This window comes from Apteryx rowi, unplaced genomic scaffold (genome assembly GCF_003343035.1).
Source record: "Apteryx rowi isolate R43461 unplaced genomic scaffold, aptRow1 scaffold_493, whole genome shotgun sequence".
NCBI classification, from domain to species: Eukaryota; Metazoa; Chordata; class Aves; order Apterygiformes; family Apterygidae; genus Apteryx; species Apteryx rowi.
This window is the reverse complement of record NW_020450753.1, coordinates 443291-452565: the sequence shown is the minus strand read 5'-3', so window position 1 is coordinate 452565 and position 9275 is coordinate 443291. Positions and strand designations below refer to the sequence as shown.

The following is a 9275-nucleotide window of genomic DNA, read 5'->3' as shown; positions in this document are numbered from 1 at the left end:
TAGAAAAACTGAAATGGGTTGAAAACTTTTATTTCATGAATAAAAACACAATTATACATAGCAGACTCAATCCCTACATTTTTTTCTTGTTGATACTTAATGCATTCATTTTTATGTTGGCTAAATGTAATCCCTAATATAAAAACAAATTTTAGTCTTTTTTTTAAAATTAACATTTAAGAAAAAACATTTCATGCATATATATACACCCACAGAGTAAACATATCATGACCTTTTGAATTAATTTCTAAAGGTAACGTTAATTATGGAGGGGCCCTGGTCCATCCCTGCAGGAACACAAAGGACCTGAATATAACAGAACTAATATGTTCCACTGTACAGAGTGGGAAGCCCCAAAGCCCAGCAGAAAATGGAAGGGTGCCCACCATAAGAGCTTTGTTCAGGCTCATGTCAAAAAAAAAGAAAAAAAGAAAAAAAAAAGTTGTGGATTTGTGGATCAAGATCTTTACAAAACCACTGGTTTGTCTTATGGGACAACAGCGATATGAGTTGCAGATACCACTGTACCATGGAAGATGCACTGTTCAGTAGGCACAGTACTAGGTAGAATTTTGTCCTCCTTTAAACTCAAAATAATCGTGGCTGTTTCCTGTAGTTAAATATAGCAAGAAAGATGTACTTCAAAATGGATCGTTTTCCCCTCTCTTCCTGTTTGTACAACTGCTACCACCTCTTACTACTTTAGATATTTAAATTGTTAATTTGCCTTTTCTCATTATACACTCTTCTGAGCTATCCGGAACCGTCATTAATATATATATATTGCAACCATAGGAATGTATTTTCTGAAGGAACAGCAGTCTTCTACTTTATTCTTCTTAACATGAAGTTTAAGAAGGCTGGTCAGACCTTTCCTCCCAAAACGTGGAAGGAACCAGTGTCAGTGATATTCACTCAGTTTGGGAAGCAGAAAAAAAAAAATCACAGAAGGAAAGGTCAGTTTTCGATAAGAGCAGGAAAAATTTAAGTGTTCAATGAATTTTAAAAGACAGGGCAGAAAAAGTAATCAGCCATCCCGTATCTGGCAACTGACAGAATCTCAAGAGGCAACAAGCTGATTCTACATATTGTATCAATTGTGCATTTTCTAAGATAGTCCAAGAATACCCCAAATTCTGGTGTAAAAAAGCAAGGAGGTAATTCATTCTGTTTTACGCTAAGCCAATCAAACTACCTACCTCTAGTCCCATCTGCCACCAAATACAATCCCACCTTTGGGTGAAATTGCCATAATATACAGCAAAGAAGCAACAAAGCTCCCAAAACAATTCCTAATGCCAGTGCATTTCCAACTTAAAGGTATAAAAATCCAGCATTTTTAGATCTTGGTGAATATGCCATGACAAAGTTTTAAGGTCATGCCATGAATCACTTGTCAAAATAGGCAGAAAATGTGGTTTTATAGACAGCAATGCTGTTGTTCAAAAACTGCTGATTATGAAACTGAAAAACAAACTAAGGAAAGATAATATAAATGAAAAAGAATACTGACAGATATCCAACTGAAGTAACAGAAATTAGCTCAGATTTAGTCTTTCACAAAAGACACCTGTTCCCCATTTTTTGACAGTGATAATGAAAACATAGTTTAGGACTCCATGGATTACTGAGATTCCTTCAGCTGAAAGGGTGAAGCATGATAGCTACAACTTTATTGCAAACCACAAGCCAACACGTAATTCCAACACCACCTGAAAGAGACATAAAACACAATGTAAGCATGGCATCAACAGCCCTAAAGTATACCAGCTTTTGAAAACAACTTTGGAAGTTTCAAAAACAAAACTTAGAGTTACAAAGTCAAGGAGAACAAAATATCTTTCTTTCTAGACACAAATATCTTTCTTCAAGGGATGACAGTTAAGCCCATGGTGGTTCTGAGAAAGTTTTAAGATTATCTGGGGAAGAGAGTACTGAACAACAGGAATATGAGCCAGTGTGTGGCATTCAACCTACAACTTCTAAAAACGTTCACCTAACGAAAAATGCTAGGGTTGCTAAAGTTAAAGGTATGGCAAGTAACAAAATAATGTGGTAAAACCTAAATTCAGAGATTCAAGAGAAGTACAGAGGAAGTCTTCCTCAAAAATTTAAAGCAGTGTTTTAAGACTATTAAATCTGTACCTTCCTTTCCCCTTGTTCTGCATACAGCTGTATGTAAAAGCCCTAGAGACCTTCATTACTAATCCAATCCCTGGTACTGCTGTTTTAAATGCTCCTGTCATTCAAACCAGCAGTGTAGTAATTTGTATCTGTATGATAGAATATAGGGTGTGTCCTGACTGCAATACAGCAGGAAAGCTGAGGTACAATGAAGAAATGATCAAGAAAAATGCAATAAATCTTTAAAGAGCACTGTTTGCAAGTTCATGTCCTATTAATGGAAGTTAGGAACGAAATCCATAAGTTAGCAGGAATAGTTACCCATTTGCTTTAAAAGGGGGGTTTGCTTGTCAGTTATAAGGACCATGAAGGACCATAAGGACCAGTGTCTTTTAGACACTGAGCTGTCATTTAGATTGACCATGCAAAACAGGAAATAAAAAGAGATCAAAACTTAAGATTTCTGTTTTATGCTTATGCCAGGTATAGTTACACTCTTTTAAAAAAATAACACAACAAAAAATATCCACAGCATAGATGTGAAGAAACCATGGTGATTTGGTGATTTTTCAATGTTTTTCTGTTCTCAACTTCATTACCTAGAAGAATTTTCAAAAGCAGTCGCTTTAATGTGTTTATCAACAAAGGCAATAAAGGAGATTTGAAGGCAAAGAGGGATGTGAAGTATTTTAAAGTCATTAAAATGCTATTTAAATAAATGTTTTGCAAGGACTGTTCCCTTACCCCACACAGAAATGGTTTTGTCTTAGCCAGTAATCACACTGGATAGGAACCATTTTTTAGATAGCTAATAAAATGGTAAGACAGCAACATATTTTAGAATTCCTTCTAAGGGAGCAGGGACTTGGAAGTCTAATATGAAGATTTACCAGCTGTGTTACAGCCTGACAATAAATTTCAATGCTACACTGTCCTGTCATTCTGCCTGTCTACTTATCCCATTAGCATACAGCCATCACACCTTTCACTCAGAAACATGTATCTGAAACCTGTGATAATCCTTTTGATTGCTAGTTTGTTAAACTGCCCAAAAGAAAAGGATTTAATTAGGTAAAAACACAACAGAAGCATGATGGGAAAAAGAGTGGGAAGAGACAGAACAAACTGCAGCCAGCGAAGAGCATACCTAAGTCATTCTGGAATTATGTTCCTATGAAACCTGAGCAGTTTATAAGAAACACATGTAAGCGATACAGCCAGTGAAGTACTTGCCCATTTTTAAACCTAATTCTACTATTTTCAGTGGTTTTCTTAATATAAAAATATTTTTGATTTGAAATCTTCTCCAGGGTGTATTCTATATTAAGACAAAGTTGCTCYGTTCGAAAACAAAACCTGTATACATAGAAAAAGCTAATCAAATGTTTGAAGCTTCCAATGTTGTTCTTAAGAAATGTATGGAAGTATTGTTTTTAATCATTATTATTATGCTTTTTATCATTATGTATGATGTATATATCATCATATATATGATATATATATGTTTTCTATCATTATATTATATAATTATATATTATCTATATATATTTATCATTATATTATATTAGCATCAGGTTTGGGGTGATGGAAATGTATTTTTCCACTGTACAGTTCTTACCTGCCACCCCTGTAGGAAAGGCTACCAGGCGCTCCAGTGGAGCAAGCCATTTGCTTGGAAGCACTGTAACTGGCTCAGAATAGTACTTCCAAATTAGTGAGATCATCAGGGCAGCCTAGGATGGAAATTTTTATTAGTTTGTATAACAATACGCAAAGTACATTTCCCTTGCTATTCTGAAGCAGCAAATCACAAATTCTAATTAAAGACAATAGTTTATTTACATTGTTCTCAAACAACTTCTGAACATTTTAAAGCCCTTGGTATGATCTTAACCTCACACACAATATTAAGAGGTAGAAGCGAGGCTTTGGAAAATACTGCATTCTTCTGAGACACTGGTTCAAATGTAGCATAGGTAAAAATAGTAATACAAATTGTTACATTCTGATGACTGTTTTCAGCCATAATCCTAGCCAGCTAGTAATTCAACCAGCTTTCACATTACCCAAAAGATATCCTCATGTTAAGCACTGTCATCCTTACTAGCAGAAAATTCGTGGAATTCTATGGCATCAAGTCTGAACTACAGAGACAATCTGGTGAGGCACTGTGGGGAAATGTGTGGCAGCTGTAAGTGGAGACTTGCATCCTAAGCAAAAGCATGATATTTTATGTATTCCAAAACATACGCAAAACATATGTATCAGAAGTTTCCTGTGTCCAGTGCCATATATAAATGAAAAAAGAGTAATGGAAGAGTTAAGGCAAACTCATACCTTGTCATCTCAAACACAGAAAAATAAGAGTTTAATTTAAATGTAAAACCCCTTTTATCCACAACTACCAGACCCTATCAGTAACATCTCTTCTCCTTTCTGTGTCTAAGAAACAGTTTCAGCTTGGCATGCTTTGTGTCATCAGAATGTCAAGTAGCTGTGTGATTGATCATTGGTTAATAAATGCAGGAGAGTAGAAATGTAACACTAGTGAGGATTTGTTTTAGTAATCTGTATTCATAATAAAATATTTACTTACTTGTAAGATGTAGAATACAATATTTATAACCCACTTTATTTTGGCTAATTGAGCAGTTCGTGCTTTTACTGTTAAAAGAAAAAAATATTACTCTGCATTACTTATAACAGTAAATTATACTTACATAAAACTAATAATTTATTAATATATCACTCTTGAAATCAGAACATTACACTTAAGCATCATACGCATGGTTAAAATCTGTTTTAAAATGATTCACAGGTATATCAGAATTATCCCTCTGCAAGGAAGTGCTAGGTCCGTATCCCATAGTAGTTTATTAATTAATGCTACGGTGAAAAGTTTGAAACACTGATATCCTAGACAGAGAAATGTCACATATAATCAAGAACCCTGTTCCCAAATGAGAACAGTCTCTGGCTACTAATTCAAGAACCTGCTATAGACAAAGCATAAAATAAGATTTTCCCCTTCCCAAAAGGGGAGAATGACTGCTGTAGCAGATGCACTTTTTGCTTTATTTCATCCAGAAAGATGGTTGAAGCTAATCACAAGACTATCCCTTCATTGAGTCAGTCTTGGTCAGATTCAATACTAAGAAGTCTCTTCGCAATATCTGTTCTAGTACAGCACCTCAGACTAGTATAAAGACACCCTCTGAAGACAACACATCTGCAAATAAAACTGTGGCCAAAAGTTTTACAAAACAGCGTTACTGATTGCTAAGTAAGCTACTCACATCTAGTTTAATTGAAATTACTGGTTAATATTAATATTTCTGAAAACAATCCAAAACATCAAATACTGTCTTTTATCCAAGCAAGGGAGAAGCGTATAAACATCCACATCCATTCTGCACAGAGAAGGCAGACAAAGCAAGTATTCTCCTTATCTTGTTAAAATCAGTTAGTGAGTTTGGACAAAGACAACAATGGAAGCTCTGGTGCCAAAGGTTTACTACCTGTGTTTTCTACCATGAGATGATGGATTATACCATTGCAAAATCCCGATGGAGACAAAGCACTAGCTTTATCATAACAGCAACTGGATAAGGTCAAACAGAGTTGCAAAACAATAGCAAAGATTTCATCTGGTTACCTTGTAGATCAACACTTTCTCTCTAGCCTCTTGTAGCACAACCAAATAGCCCCAGCCAAACAAAGCACCCTTTCTGCAGTGAAGATATACAACTTTAATGTATTTTTTCTTTTCCTAATGGCAGAGAACTTCCTTGACTTACTCAAAATATCTAGATGTACTGAGTAGACTGGAATACCTACCAAGAAACATAGAATGAAAACTTGCATTTTCCACAATTCCTGATGAGCATCATAAGAAACAGTTAATATGTTAAACAGTGAAGCCCAGGAAAATCCTTGTAAAAAGAATTTCATATCAAAGATTGCACCCTTACTAGTGTATGCAGAAACATGTGCAACTGAAAGATTAAAAAAAAAAAAAGCCCTCTAAAATGGGGAAAAAAAATAAAAAAGGGGGGGGGGGACAGTGGAAAGGGATAAAAGGGGGAGGAAAAAGTGAAAGGCTATAGAGATAAGGAGAAATATACTTAAAATTGAAAACATCCTTAGAAAAAATTTTTTTTTCAGAAACTTGACAGGGGAGTAAACATTGCACTCTACCATGAGTTTTAAGCTTGTCAGTCATTTTGTTAATCTTTCTTTCCAGACGGGCATATCTAGCAAACTCATCCATCATACTAATGGTTGAGAGTTCTTGCTTCATGTTCTGAATTTCAGCTCTCATTTGGGATTCCTGTTCTGCATCCTTTTGTAACAGTCTGGATATCTAAGAAGTAAAGAAATAATATCAGTTATTTAACCAAAATTAAGTTTATTTTCTTTGATATGTATAAAGCATGGTTTTCTGTTTACATACTCAAAAATCTCCCATAAAACAAGAACCTTTCATGAGGACCAGGGAAAACCTTGATTTCACATGTTCTGCAACGTGTTCTAGAAGTCAGAGAATTCTTATTCTCATGGTTTGACTGAGAAATAAGCCAAGAAGGGTCAAAGCAAAATTCTTCCTGTAGACAGGTGATTTTCAACCTTTGTAATTAAGGTTAAATGCCTTTCCCTTCCCTACTTCTGCCTTCCTCTCCTTGTTTCCCACTCTCAATGATGTTGCCTTCTGAGACCTTTCAAACCTCCCAGACCCCAATACTGCATCCCGAGCCAAACTGCTGGCCCCCCTCCCTGCAGTTCTTATCATGCACTCCTTGGATCACAAACAACTGGTACTGCTCCCCTGGTCCTTCCTCTCTTGCAAGCCCTTTTCATCACTGCTCTTTAAAGTTTCAGCAGTTCTCCTTATTCATGATTCCTGTTTCCAGCTCCAAGCCTCAGCAAGGGTCTAAACTAATTAATGTGGAAAACTTTATTCACTTGAGCCTAATTTTAGACTTCATCAATAATGCATGGCTCACCAGTTGGGAACACCTCTCCTGTAGATTACAGATTGCCTAGTTTGGGCTGCTAGAAACACAAGAACTGGCATACTTGATTAGAGCTGTATCTTATATCTTATTATACTCTATTAGAGTATCTTATTGCCATCTCAAAACCAGAACCACAAATTTGCATTAGTTTTGTTTCTTACATCTTATCTATGCATTTAAATGCAGTTTTCTCATAACCTCTTACTGGTTTCTTGGTGTCAATGATTTAGCAAGCATTTTGCCCCCTTGTCTTACTTTCCCACTTTCTTTTCATGAGATATCATGTATTTGTTGGTTCAACAAATTCATGAAATTCAATTCATGAAATCCTTTACCTTAGAAAGGAAGATATAAAAGACGTAATAAAAGTCTTTTCACTTGCTCTTCCTTAGAAATCTTCCCAGCTTTCTCATTGCTTTTCTCTGACCCCCAAGACAGCTATGCAATTTTTTCCACAAATGATTTTACCAGTACTCTAGTCTATAAGAACATTATATTACTTTGGTGTGAACCACAGCAGAACACAGAGCAAGATTTCTATTAGTCATTTACTGTAACACCAAGTTCTGCTTTACCAAATTGCTGTAACTTATACAAGATTTTTATGCATTAGTCCAACAGCGTGCACTGTTCTGTGTGACAGTGAAGTTATTTATGTGAAAGCACAGTATGATAGAAAATTGTCTGGTTTCTCACATACAGGCTTATTTGCCACAGAGTTTATTGGCCCCTACTTCTGTTGTCCACACCTAGGTCGCTTCCATAGGAAGGCTTAAGAACAGACCAAGGGGTGTATTCCTTAGTGTTTGTGACTTAAAAATAACATTTTCCCCTGTTATTTATAACTCCTCAATCTTTATATCCACTTATCTCCATTTCCAGAAATGGGCATGCCCATCTGTTAAAAAGGTAAAAGATGAAGCAAAGCTATCTTTTCTATTCCCTGCAACGTTTTTGATCTTTCTTGATTCTCTTTAAACCTTTAATAGCCTAAAGATATATTGATTCTTCTGCAGGTTTCCTATTTCTGCTATTATTGAAGGACTTTTCTTCTTTTATATCTTTAACCATTTACTCTTCAAAATCTGTTCTAGTGCGAGACTGGCAATAGCATGGTTGCTATCATAAGGATAGGCAAACATCACTTCCTGAATTAACTCCTGTACAACACAAAATGATAACATCATCTCCCTTAAGATGCTGTAAGACAAACAGGTCAGTGCCTCAGGAACCATTATTTAATACACTTTGTTTCAAAGGCCAGTTTATATCAAGGCTACTGAAATCACCTATTATCATGATACTACATTTCAATATCTCTACTTTTTTCCATTATTAATCTCTCGAGTTGCTCCTCTTCTAAAATGAAGATGTAGAGCCCTGCTAATTGAGACGTGTTACGGGTACTTCCAGCTACGCTGTGCACTGGAAGATGCCGCCTGGAGTCCTTTTGAAACGGCAGCGCTCCTCCACACCTCATCATTTTTCAGCCTTAAAACGGGGGTAACGACGCAACTTCCGCCAAACACAGAGGTCGGAGAACGCTCCTTAAGAAGGACGCAGGGACACGCCTCCTCCCCGACCCCATAACCCCTTCCTCAGCTACCGGCCAAAGCCCAGCGCCCCTCCCCCGGAACCGCTTTGTTCCGGCGGCAGGCGATGGCACAGGCGCGGGCAGGCGATGGCACAATCGCGGGCAGGCGAGCCGCGGCCCCCTCCCCCAGCGCCACTGCCGGCGGGAGGCGAAGGGCGCGCAGTCACGACCCCCGCTGGCCAACGTCCGCCGCCCCCTCCCCGCGGCCCGCGGGGTGGGGCGGGGCAGGGCGGGCGCGGTGACGTCACTCACGATGGAGGAGCAGGAGGGCAGGAGGATCTTGAGCGCGTTGCAGAGGAACACCGAGCTCAGCACCAGCAGCCAGGCGCCGCTCTCCGCCATGCCCCGCTCTCGCCCCGGCGCCGCCCCCCTGCGTCTGCCCGGCGCGCGCGCCAGCGCCGCCCCGCGCTTACGGACGCGCACACGGCCCCCTCCCCCCACTAACGATCCTCCCGGCCTGGCGGCATCACGTCAGAGAGGCTCGCCCCACGCACCGCCAGGCGCCGGCCCGCTGCGGCGTGGTGCGCGCGCGCGCACGTGGA

The 9275-nt window shown here is 38.5% G+C and overlaps 1 protein-coding gene across 1 annotated transcript; it reads right to left on the bottom strand.

Annotated features, from left to right (window-relative positions):
• Positions 1–14: 14 nt before the first annotated feature.
• WRB (tryptophan rich basic protein) lies at positions 15–9113 on the bottom strand. The gene is made up of 5 exons (XM_026079152.1): positions 8986–9113; positions 6322–6487; positions 4721–4788; positions 3743–3857; positions 15–1712 (listed from the first exon to the last, which is right to left on the bottom strand). Exons 1-5 carry the CDS (start codon positions 9073–9075, stop codon positions 1639–1641), a joined length of 513 nt encoding a protein of 170 aa, XP_025934937.1. The 5' UTR covers positions 9076–9113; the 3' UTR covers positions 15–1638.
• Positions 9114–9275: the final 162 nt, after the last annotated feature.

Coding starts and splice junctions, on each gene's coding strand:
- WRB (XM_026079152.1), bottom strand. CDS start 9,075: ATGGCGGAGAGCGGCGCCTGGCTGCTGGTGCTGAGCTCGGTGTTCCTC. Junction 4,789..6,321: donor TGACAAGCTTAAAACTCATG/GTAGAGTGCAAT, acceptor TTCTTTTAACAG/TAAAAGCACGAACTGCTCAA. Junction 3,858..4,720: donor TTGTATTCTACATCTTACAA/GTAAGTAAATAT, acceptor TTTCCATCCTAG/GCTGCCCTGATGATCTCACT.